At 42.1% G+C, this 13,220-nt stretch overlaps 1 protein-coding gene across 1 annotated transcript; it reads right to left on the reverse strand.

Annotated features, from left to right (window-relative positions):
• Positions 1 to 4,990: 4,990 nt before the first annotated feature.
• Positions 4,991 to 7,643, reverse strand: LOC131217166 (AAA-ATPase At5g57480-like). Its single transcript, XM_058211963.1, has one exon. It carries the CDS (start codon positions 6,767 to 6,769, stop codon positions 5,231 to 5,233), a length of 1,539 nt encoding a protein of 512 aa, XP_058067946.1. The 5' UTR covers positions 6,770 to 7,643; the 3' UTR covers positions 4,991 to 5,230.
• Positions 7,644 to 13,220: the final 5,577 nt, after the last annotated feature.

Consider the following 13,220-nt stretch of genomic DNA (forward strand, 5'->3'; position numbering starts at 1 on the left):
TTTCTTATGACCCTTCAATAGCTGGGAGAAGGGAAGATACTTATCAGTGGCTCGGGATATGAACCGCTCGAGTGTTGCTACTTACCCTGTGAGGCACTGAATCTCTCTCGTCATTTGCGGTGAGCTCATATCAAGCAGTGCCTTGATCTTATCGAGATTCGTTTCGATGCCCCTCTGGCTAACTTGAAACCCGAGGAATTTATCCGAGCCTACACTAAAGGTACACTTAGCAGGGTTCAACTTCATGCGGTACTTCTGAAGGATCGAGAATGTCTCTTCAAGGTCTGTGATGTGATCAGATGCTTTAATGCTTTTGACGAGCATATCATTGACGTAGACTTCCATGGTCAGACCAATCTGTAGGGCAAACATTTGGTTCACCAGCCTCTGATACGTGGCCCCAGCATTCTTCAAGCCAAATGACATGACCCAGTAACAATAGAGCCCTTTGTCCGTGACGAAGGTTGTCTTCTTCCTAACTGAGGGGTACATTGTAATCTGATTATACCCTGAGTATGCGTCTAGGAAGGAGAGCCACTCGTGGTCGATTGTGTTGTCGACCAGCTGGTTGATCTGAGTAGTTTACACAGACCTACCATTTTCAGTTGGCCTTCTTCACGAGGACCACATTCGCGATCCAATCTGGGTAATGGACTGCTTCGATGAACCCAATGTTGAGAAGCTTTGACACCCCGTCAACAATAGCCGCGTACCTCTCGGACTCGAATGCTCTCCTCTTTTTCTTTATTAGCTTATGCTCTGGGTCCATGTTCAGCCTATGGACTATGATATCTGGAGAGATGCCCATCATGTCTTCGTGCGACCATGCGAAGACGTCTTTATGTTGTCGAAAAAAGGTCAGCATCTGGGACCGCTGCTGGGGATCCAGCGACGATCTGAGCTGGATTGTTCTGCTCAGGTCAACTTCCTCGAGCGAGACGGTCACTAAGTCCTCCGTAAGGGAGTCTTTTGTAGGATCTCTAGGGTTGAGCACATTTATGGTGAGGGCCTGTCTTACTGTGCCCTTCCTGGCTGCCACTGAGTAGCACCTTCATGCTTCACATTGATCTCCTCGGACGTATCCGACCCCTCCCTTCGCGGGAAACTTCATCATCAGATGATAGGTAGACACAACCACTCTCATTGTGTTAAGGGATGGTTAACCCAATATGACGTTATGCACCGATGACACATTCACTATTAGGAAGTCTACCAGGAGTGTTACTTGATGTCGTCCTTCTCCTAATATTACTGGGAGGGAGATGGCGCATTCAGAGATCACCTTATCTCCAACGAAGTTATGCAAGGCGGTCTTCATAGGTTGAAGGTGCGACCTGTCAATCTCCATCTTGTCAAACGCCTTGGAGTGAATTATATTGGCCGAGCTTTCGGTGTCGACCAGAATACGGTAGACCTTATGATTAGTTATTGTCATAGCCACCACCGGGGCATCGTTATGAGGATGTTGGATTCCATGTGCATCATCCTCTGCGAAAGTTAGACTACACGGGCTTACTCGAGGCTCTTTCCTCAGCCTTTCAAGTAAACAGACGTGATACTCAGGGTCGAAGCTCCGAGAGTATGCCTTCCAAGCCCTATTCGAGTGATCGCCTCCAGACGATCCGCCGTAGATCGTCTAGATCTCTGTAGTTCCTTTCGCGGTCTTACTCGGCTGACTATTTTTCCGAGTGGGTTTCTCCTCCACATACTGGCGTAAATGACCCTTGCGAATGAGGGTCTCTATCTCCTCTTTCAAGTCGACGCAATCACTAGTATTGTGATTGTGATTGCGATGGAAGCGGCAGTACTTGCGCTTATCTCTGTGCTCGTTGTCTGCCTTCATGCAGTTTAGCAAATGCAGTTGGGGATGTGTTGAGCGGAGTATACGAGTTGAACCTACTCTCGGATGTCGGATGTTGAGTAGGATCTGCTCTGGGGATGTGTTGAGCGGAGTATACGAGTTAAACCTACTCTCGGGTTTCCTACTCGGTCATCGGTCCTGGGAAGGACCGTCATTCGACCTCCTCTTGCCAGCTTGTTGTGGCGCTTCTGCTTCATCTTTTCGCTTCTTCTCTTTGGATGAGTGCTCAGCAGTCTAGCTACTTTTGTGCAAATTGAAGAATGCTTCGACATTAGTGTATTTTTGGGCTCGGCTCATGAATTTGCTCATGGTGGTTGGCGGGCTCTTCCCTATGGAGAAGAGGAATTTCCCTTCTTTAAGTCCGCTAATTATGGCGGACAAGACCATCTTCTCGTCGTAATCGTCTTCTTGTAGACCTTCCTTGTTGAAGTGAGAAATGAACTCCTTCAGTGACTCCTTGCATCCCCGTTTGAGGGTAAGCAGATGAGCTGACGACTTACAACTCTTCTGGCCGACGATGAATTGTGTCATAAATGCTCTGCTAAGCTCGGCAAAAGTGCTGATCGATCTTGGCTTGAGTTGCCGATACCAATTTCAGGCGGCCCCAGAGAGGGTTATCGAGAAGGCTTTGCACATCATCGCCTCTGTAGCTGACTGAATCTGCATCCAGGAGTGATAAGATTCAACATGCTCCATTGGATCTTCAGACCCTGAGTACTGAATGACAGGAGGCATCCTGAACCTCGGAGGCATCACCTCGTTTATGATTTCCGAGGTGAAGGGAGGCTCGGTCTCTTCTATCATCGTTTGTACCGCAGTCGGGATGAGGGCCGATTGGTTTTGCTATAGGGTTTGAATTTGGTTGCGGAGTTTTGTAAACTGGGCTTCCCAAGGATCTCGGTTCTCGGTCACTGTCTCTTGCGGAGCCTTGACCTCTGGTGTTCTACCCCTTCTTCTCCTTTCCAGTTCATGGCGAAGATCTGTCGGGGCCAGCGCCGAGGTGGCCAAAATGTTTGTCGGAGCCCGAGTCAACGGATTCCGAGCAGGATCTGGGACCCTATCGGACGGATTCTGAGATGCTCTCGGCCTTGCGCTCAAATGCACGGATTTAGCCGCTGCTGCTGGTACGACCGCTTCCTAAATGGAATGTGACTATCCTTGTAGTCGCTTCATCTGGTTAATCTCGTCTCGCAAAGCCTGAAGCTCATTCTGTAAGGCTCGGTATTTGCCTCCTCGGTTTCGAGAACGCTGAGACGATCCCGTTGGAGCCAACTCAACATGAATTCCCGAGGAGGAGCGTGCCTACTCATTTGGCTCGGGCTCCACGGCTATCCTTTTTTTCTTTCCTCTAGCCATCTTTTGTGTAGAGCAACTAGGTCTTCTTGTTTGTTGCCCACAGATGGCGCCAAAAAATGTTGATGCAAGAATTTGGATCACCCTCCGCCGAACTCTGAATACTCACAACAAACCCTGGTCCTGCGCATAAAGGTAAGCAAAGGAGATCTTGGCTCAAGCAGGGGACCCTCCGATGCCAAAGTCAGGCTAAGGAATCTAGGTCTAAGTAGTGTAGAGTAGAGAGGGTGTGAGATATTGCATACCCATTTCTTTAGAAATGTACCGTTTTTATACCTGAAGGTTGCTTAGGACGTGCCCGATAATCTAGGCATAGTCATAGCCACTACGCGAGGGCTACACGCGCGCGGTAATTGGTGGTTATCCTAAGATCGTGTCGATCGTGGCGCGAGCACTACCTCTGTCGAGACTTAGCCTTTATCCGAGTCGACCTCATGGTTTGAGCCTCACTCGGTGACCCGAATCTACGGATGCATGGAAGCAGACCATCGATATACTAAGTAGTTCGGCTTCGAATAATAGTCCTCGATTTGGGACAGTGACCCCCGGCTCAGTAGTACCATGGTTGAACAGATGCCTTCCCATATTCTGAGTCACCTCAATCGGGTTGGGCGTGATCACAGCTCCTAGGCTCGACCTGTCTTGTAGGACGCACGACTTATCTCAAGTCCAGGGTCGATGTTATCATTCAGCCAAATTCCTCGGATTTGAAAATCGCCTTAAGTCGAATGTGTTTGCTCGGAATCACGATCACTCGTGTCAGAATTAACCTCGATTCGAATTGTTTCATATTTTTCCGTAACAACACGAGATAATATAATGTAACAATTAAAAGGAATATATTAATTTCCTAACAACCTCACTTTCTACTTTTGGCAAGTAAACACCAGAAAAGTGTACTATTATACATAAAAAATTAGAAAGAATTAGGGTAGATTTATAAAAAAGGATGGGTGTGGATATCAATAGCGATTGACATTGATGGTATGAATTGATCATAAAAAGACATGAACTACGCATGCCATAACCATTTAAAAGAAGAGAAGATTTCTATTACCCAACAAAACTAGTTTCTACTTACGACAAATAAACACTAAAAAAGTTGCACTACTATGTCACAAAAACTAAAATAATGCGGTAGATTCATAAAACAGGTGGGTGTAGATATCATAATACCAGTTTCTACTTTTTGGTACGTAACACTAAAAAAGCTGTACCATTAAATCATGAAAGCTAGAAATAATTTAGTGGATTTATAAAATGGGTGGATGTACATATCAACATCATGACAGAAGATATACATGGTGTTGATTGATGCTAGAATGACATGAACTATATAAAATAATACTTTATAAGATTTTCCAACAGCCCTAATTGTACTACTACACAAAATTGGAAAGAAAAGGATGGATTTAAAAAATGGCGGGTGTAGATATCAACACCTATCGACACGAAAATGTGAGAAATAGATGGTGCGGATAGATTATAAAATGACATAAATATAAAAATATAAAAATTAATAAGAAGGTAGCACTTTTCCAATAGCACTAGTTTCTACTTTTGGTAAATAAATATTAGAAGAGTTGTACTACTATATCACAACAACTAGAAAGATGGGTTGGATTTATAAAATATGTGGGTGCAGATTTCAATGTCCAATCAGATTGATTACAGAATAACATGAAATGTTTAATATAAGAATTAAAAAAAGAAAAAAAAAAAAAAAAAAAAAAAGAAGCAAAAAACATAAACAAGTCACATGCAAATGCAAATTCATAGATAATATCAGATATTATATTATATAATTTTTTATTAAATTCATAGATCAAACAAACAAAAGACAAAATATAAACTATTAAAAAAAAAAAAAAAAAGCAGAGAGAAGGTTCCTTACAGTCTAGCAAAAAAGCCCCACCACCCAAATTTCAAAAATTCAAAAAACAAAAACTCTCCATCCCTCTCTATCTTTTCTCCTCTTCAAAGCAGGAACAACAAACACTACAAACCCAAAAAATTTCAGCTCTTCTCCTCCCCATCTTCTCCTCCTTCCTGGCAATCCCCCAGCAAATCTCCACCGTCCTTTGGTGTCTCTAACGCCCGCTTCTCCTGCTCTTCTTCTTCTTCCAGATCATTGCCATTGTCTCCCACAATCGCCGCTCGCCTTCTCCGTGGCCTCTCAGCACGGCTCTTCAATGCCTGGAGCAATTCCGCCATTGCCTTCTCCCTGTCTATCCTGTTCTTGATCAAGATTTCACTGATATCGGCCGGAGTCATCTCCGCCTTATCAATCACAGATTCCAATTCCACCATCAACCCATCATCGCAATCTGCAATGCCATCCAAACCCAAGTAATTCTTCAGCAAGATTTTCAAAGCTGGAAACGAGCAGTAGCTCATGAATATATGCATATCCATCCGGCCGCAGCGCAGCAGCGCTGGGTCGAGCTTCTCGATGTGATTCGTGGTGAAAACGAAGATCCGCTCACTGCCACAACACGACCACAACCCATCAGTGAAATTCAGCAATCCGGAGAGAGTGATTGTATTCCCCCCATCTTCCGTTCCACTGCTACCTCGCATTCCATCCATGGCAGCTTCGTTCCTTCCTGAAGGGGGCGATTTCTTCATGCCGGATCGATTGGCTAGATTGATCGAGCAATCGATGTCTTCAATGACGATGATAGATTTAGATGTCGTCTTCATCAGAAGCTTGCGGAGCTCGGAATTCGTATGGACTTCGGTGAGCTCGAGATCGTAAATGTCGTATCCGAGATAATTCGCCATTGCAGCGATCATGCTCGATTTTCCAGTGCCTGGCGGGCCGTAGAGAAGGTAGCCTCTCTTCCATGCCCGGCCTGTTTTCTGATAGAACGACTGACCGTCGGCAAACCCTCTCAAATCAGCCATGATCTCTGACTTCCTATCGGGATCCATTGCAAGCGTGTCGAATGTGCTTGGGTGCTTGAACGGGACGGATTCCCACGGCTGGCCGCGGGAATCCATCCCCCCGCCGCGGGAATTGGTATACAGCAGACGGTCCTGATTTCTCCGACGGATGTCTTCGGCTTTCTGCATGATGAATTCAAGGTAGGAATCGAGGATCAATGCCTTGTCTTTCTTCCTGATTTTGAGCGTGAAGCCGCGCTTCTCTTCTGGGAGTGGTCGCCACGAGAAGGTCTGCGACTGGCGCTGCGTGACGACGTGCTCCCACCAGGCGGTGGCGCCATTGAAGGTGTCGACGAGGCGGTCGTTGTTGGAGAGGCCGAAGGTGAATGCTGATGAATTGAGGGCTCGGGTGAGATTGACGCGGGATCCGGTGGTGATTGATGCTGAATTGCTAAGGTAGAGCTGGACAGCGTTGTAGAGCTCGTTGGTGTTGACGCCGTCGATCTCGGTGATGTCGAAGTAGCAGTAGGAAGAGCACCAGTGGAAGATGCGGTTGAAGAGCTTGACGGAGGCGAAACGGATCTCGGGGGGAAAGACGGCGGCGAGGAGGGTCTGGCTGAAGGCAAAGACGCCCATGAGAGAGGCTAGAGAGGTCCAGAATTCCTTCATTTTGGGAAATGGGGTTGGTTTGGATTATGGAAATATGGGGTCTTTGGTAGGAATTTGGAGGTTTTGCGGGTGTTTGTGGAGATGGGTTGTTGTTGGATTGTTGAAAGATTGGAGTTTTTGGGGTGTTTGGGGAGATGGGTTGTGGTTGGATTGTTGAAAGATTGGAGTTTTGGGGGTGTTTGCGGAGATGGGTTGGGATTGGGTTGTTCAGATTGGAGTTTTTGGGGTGTTTGAGGAGATGGGTTGGGGCTGGTTTGTGGAAAGATTGAAGCTTTTTGGGTGTTTGGGAAGATGGGTTTTCTTCTTCTGTTTCGTAGAAGTGAAGAAATGAGAGGATTCTGGAGCTTTGATGGAATCGGTTACTCTTTGTTTCTGAAAAAACTGAAGATTTTCGCAGTTGTGGAGAGACGGGTCTGTCTCTCTCTCTCTCTCTCTCTCTCTCTCTCAAGTCAATACAGTGAAGGGCTTTTAAAGGTTGGTTGAGATGAGTTGTATTTGGTTTATAGAGATAAATAAAAAGAAAATGGTAGTGAAAAAAAAAAAAAAAGGAGAGAAAGAAAGAAAGGATTTTGTGGAGTGTTTGGCTGTTGAATAGAATGTAAAGGCAGAAAAGTAAAAAAGAAAACGTGGAAAGGGCTTTTTGAGTTGGGATAGAGAAAAAGGGCTGCTCTTCTCCTTCTTTGCTGTTCCAGCCTCCTCTAGGTGAGAAGGAGAGAGAACAACAAGAAGAAATGATAGCCTGACAAGTGCCTTTGCTGCTCCTAGATTTATAGAAGTGTTCTCATTTTCTTTCTCACTCAGAGAGGGAAAGAGAGAGAGAAGGGCTGATAAATCAGCATCTTGGAAAGAGACATTGAATGGGGATTGAGATTTGGTTCTGCACACCTGTTAATAATCAGTAATTAGAAAAAAGCTCAAAAATGGAGTCTTAAAGAGGTGAAAAAAATCGTGATAGAGATGTGTGCATGTGTTTTGCAGATAAATAACAATTCAAAAAGATAGACAGGCACAGGTGGAAGAACTGGAATGGCCCCCACATCTCTCCATCCAATTTCTGCGTATCTCCTTCCTACACTTTCTAGCCTTTTTCTGTCTATAATTTTTTAATCTTTTTTCAAATTTCAATAACTCATCAGCAAGCTTTTAATTAGACACAACACCCTATATTTTGATAAACACATGTTGTTTTTCTACTTTTGATGATAGAATAGTAATGAAATAGCCCAATCTCTTTCTTTAACTTTCCTTGGTTCCTGCCCACTTTTGAGGCTGAAAACTTGGATTCCATTTTGGGCCCTTGGGTTGTGGAGTGGGGGCCATTGTCCCACTCAAAGGTATCTGATGAGATTGTGTTGGGCCCCATGCAAATGCATTGATGGGTTTGTTTTGATGGGGTGTGTGCATAAACGCCTGTCATCTGCTTTCTCTTGTCTCTGCTTCATAGACAGCTCTTTCTTCTTATACACATCTAGTAATCTTTTATTCTTTTTTTAAGTTTATAAAAACAGAAAACCTATGAAGATTAGCCATAATAGTGTTGATGGGCTCTTTGTTAGTTTTGCACCATTTTAATTTATAAATGGTGGTGACTCTTCAATAGTACTATGGCATAGTTACGTCAATCTAGACCGTCTAAATTCCTAAACCAACCATCCACAGGCCATAACCAAAATTTATTTTTATTTAAAAAAAAAAAAAAAAAAACATTGTTTGATTTTGTTTATTTATTTATTTTTTGTGAATATGAACCCTAATTACTTTAACTTTAATCATCCATTTGATATCTAATAGCTTTTAATTGGATAGGTAGGATTGCATGATGAAATTCATCATCCAAAATGTCCCATTTTAAAAAGTGGTGGTGACTCATCAAATTATTATAGCTGTACAACAATCCAGACCGTCCAAGAAGTGAAACCAACCATTGGTGGTGAAGAATCAAACGAATGAGATAATTTGGACCGCTCACTATTTTATCCTCAACTATCCATTTGACTGCCATTGATTGGATGGTTAGGATTAGATTGATGAAATTCTTCATCCAAAGTGAACCACTTAATACATGGTGGTGACTCTTCAAGTACATATGTCATGATTTTACCGCAATCCAACCATCCAAATTGATGAGAACCGTTGGTGTGGTCATATTTGGACCACTTACAATGTATCTTTTGACCATTCATTTGATAGCTATTAATTGAATGGTTATGATTACCTGGTTAGTGTGATTTTAGACCTATTCTCCATCCAAAATGGGACCCACAACTTGGACAGTCTGTACAGCTGTAAATCAGTGCCACGTGTCAGGAGTATTAAGTCACCACCATTTAGATCTGCCTCTATTTTGGTTTCAAATATACTTTTTAAAAGGATGGATGGTGTGGATAACTCACATATATCATTGTTGGCCTACATATTTAAATCAATAACAACAGATATTGTATGAACCGCTTTTCGAAACGTAATTCCTGAAGAAATTCAAACAGGTGGCATAAGTAATAATTACTTATTTGGCTGTATTTACAGGAAATGAAAAATCAAACAACCCCTAACAGAATTCTAAGTAATGAAAGAACACAAATAGCCACCCTATTAACTGATTTTAATAAATGTGACACCTACACAAGCCTACTGCTTACATAAATAGGAGCTTAAATAGGCAAAAGTGATCAATAAGGAGTGGGGCCCACAAGCCCATGTTAGCAAAAGTCCTTGAAAAGCAGGTATAATTACAAAAAGACCTGACCCAACCCCACACCTTTCAATGGCTCTCTATCCCATGCCTACACTACCACCCCACGGAGCACACCACTTTCATTTTCCCTTCTGATTTTTGAGGAGTTATCATACTCGGGCTGTATGAAATTGTACACGTGGCATATATTAACTCAAACAAAACGACCAGATTCTGCAGACCACTTTCTCAGAGTTACACTCCCAAGATCAGATTAGTTGAACAATCCTAACCTCTGATTCATGGACACTTGTTGGTGAAAACAGGACTGTTGGATATTTTTCATTTTAACCGTCCAATAAATGTCCACCAATCCGATGTTCAGATAATCGATAAAGCTTGACCTTTTATTCATGATACATCTACACTAGATAACATAATTTGGACGGTTTAATTTTAAAACTTTTATGCCACCTGTGCAGTTTCTAAGTAATTTCTAAGTGCCTGAGTATCATCAATTAAAGTAGGGCAGAGTATCAAAGTTTTTTTTTTTCTTTTTTTTTCAAAAAACTCAGAATCCTCTTTGGTTTTCAATCCCTGGCTTTCTCATCATTGTCCCCATGCAAAACCCATGCAAGCAAGTAAAGCACAGGTAGCAAGGAAAAGGGAACCTACCCCACTTCCCAAACAGAATCACCACCGTACAACAGGGACCAACAGTAGTGGAACGGACATATGCTTGATGGGTTTTCTTGGGTGTTCATTCATTGCCAGGATTTTCTTTTTCTTTTTTATTTTTTTGAGATTGATATTCCAAGACCCTAACATTGATATTTCCAACCTCAAGGATATTTTGGTCACAGCTGTCTTTACATGGGATTGTATATTTCTACGGCTGAGATTTCAATTTGTACATGCTGGGTCCGGGGTTCAGTGATCCGGAACGTTGATATGATGGGATTTACAGTGGATGATGGCCCATGCAAATAAAATCTCTATTTTTTTTATTGGTAGGATAAGAACCGTTGCTGCACTCTCTTAACCGTATATCCTTTGACCAGGTATTGAAAGGTTTAGATGTTTATATCTGTGGGAATTTTTGTGTATAGACTAATCACTGCGTGGCCCACAATACCAACGGTTTGGATCACTGAATAGTTCGCCCCACTTGTACAAAATCAAACCTGAATTCTACACACCTCGACCGCAGCATTGTACGTAAACCTATAAAGTAGAAGAATTTAACCCGTGACTGTAAAACGCATGTTTTTCGTAATTATAGGGGCGTGATATTAGGATCCGTACAGGATCCAAGTGGGGCCACCAGTTCGATCATCCAGACCGTTCTTCTGACGAGTCTATCTCTGGATCTGGGGGTCTCAAGTCTCGCAGATTGGAAGATCTTAGCCGTTCGATCATTTGCCTAGCAAGACAGTTAAGAGAAAAGTAGTGCCGGTCTTGTAAAAGGGGCCAGAGATTCGACGGCTGGGATCTCCATGAAAAGAAGATCTTTTGGAGCATCCACACGGAAGTCAAGGCATATCAAATCAAAGGCCTGGATCGCTGGAACATGGGAACCTGTTTGGTACCAAAGTAAATCTACTTTATGCGGTTGTACGATCAAAAGCAAAAGAAAGTGGTGAATGATAATGGAATTTACAGTAGGCTCAAGCTATGTGGGACCCACCTGTGATGTGCATGTGAATCCAAACCGTTCATCTTCTGCGCTTCCGCATAATCACCGTATATCACAGACAAAACAGGGCGCAATTTACAATCATGCATAAAACGTTTATATTTTCTGGGTGTGGCTTACATGAGTGTTGGAATGGCCTGAGTTTTGATGGGTCACATCATCCTGATAGGGCGCACCTGATGAATGGTTTAGATGCTGCTGTCTGGGAGTTTCTACGGCTCCCCAATATGGGGGCGGATTCGGTGCGGCCCCATATTTCCTATGCTATGGTCCACCTCATATTTGGATCTGCTTAACTTTTGGGCTCATTCTCTAAAACGATCTAGAAAAATGAATGGACAACATATATCTAGATTAAATACATCAAGGTGGGGCCCACAACAAAGGCTGTTCCATTTTAGGCAAGGGCGAGGTCCCGTTCGTTCCCTTTTGGTCTAGCCCACTTGATTGGAAGTTTGTAGCGCATATCCATACCTATCCCTACTGTCAATTCATTTTTATATGTCATGGTAGGCTTGTGCCTAAAAATGAAGAAGATCCAAATCTCGTAAAGGTTATATTATAAGAAACAGTGGTGATTGTGCATTCCAAAAATTGAAAACTTTGGAGGCTTACTATAATGTTCTGGTATTGTTGATTTGCTATTGAACTTATTAATAAAGTCACACGAACCTAGATAAAGGCAGAAAACAAATATCAACTTAACCCAATATTTTGTGGTCCAAAAAAAACTTTTAATGATCAATCACTACTGTTTTCTATAATATGGTTTACCTAAGATTTACATATGCTACATTGAAACGATCTAACAAAACAATTGGACTACATGAATATACAATACATACATCATCAAAGTAGGCCCCACAGTAAGAGCTATACCATCCTGGTTGAGGCCGAGCCTACACCTCCCTTGATTATGGATCCAGATGGATGGGTTAGATGTCACTCAAGCATCACAGTGGGACCCGCGAAGCTTGAACAAATGGTAATTGCGTTCGCATCTATTAACTGTAGATGTAAATACCTATTTACACTGTAAGGTGACTAAATTATGATTTTTCTTTTTCTTTTATTTTTTATTAGTAAAGGATGTATCCTGTAGGTTCCCAATGTTTTAAATGTAAAATGGACTCCCTCCATCTTTCTCTATACTCCATGTTAGGTACTTGAGCCAAGAACCAGCTAAATCCACTGTTCAAATAAGTTATGCCTTTCACGTGGTATCCATAGGTGATATCCATAGGTGGTGAAATCCCACTACGGCGTGAGTGTGTGGTGGTGTGTGCGCGTGTGTAAAAAAAATAAAATAATAAAATAAAATAAGCTATGCCATACCATATGCAAAAGTGGAAATGGAAGGTCCCTTGATTTACCTGACCACTTTATGGTATGTCTTTCATCAAATCAGTTAATCAAGAGTAACTCACAGGGACACAGAAAAATTGAAAAAGTCAAGTGCACTACTATAGTGAACTTTACAATTTTAAAAACAATTTTACGTTTTGCATTAGTGTGGCCCACGTGATATTTTAATCTACATCATGTTTTTACAGTTGAAATAATGGCTATTTCTCGATGGATAAAATGAATTTTACATATACAACAGGGTGGACTCTATTATCTCCTCTTTGTTTGGCCCATATCATTAAAAATAATAATAATAATAAAATTAGGAGTACATGTTAACTACACATAATAAAAGAAGTGACTAGAGCATTTACGTAAGACATCTCTTGTGTGGTAAAATCCTAATAGCTCTTTACTTAGTCTGAATGTGAAGCTATAGTTGATGTTATTGATAAGGATGTTCATTGATTTTCCACCTTATATGCTTTTAAAAACCTTGACTTAGATCTATAAATGTGAAAGAGGGGTAAGCATTTCAATCTACATACATAAATTAATCATTTTTTTTTAAAGGTCCACCAATATGCTCAATCTAAATATCCAAAGCTTAGTTTGATCAATTTGGACCTGGTCATATATGCCCACCTAATTTTTATGAGACCCACGATTATACTTAATCTAAATATTCAATAATTAATCACTTTAATTAATTTAAACTAGATTATGTGAGGCCC

The sequence above is a fragment of the Magnolia sinica genome, chromosome 10, assembly GCF_029962835.1.
Source record: "Magnolia sinica isolate HGM2019 chromosome 10, MsV1, whole genome shotgun sequence".
Classification (NCBI taxonomy): domain Eukaryota; kingdom Viridiplantae; phylum Streptophyta; class Magnoliopsida; order Magnoliales; family Magnoliaceae; genus Magnolia; species Magnolia sinica.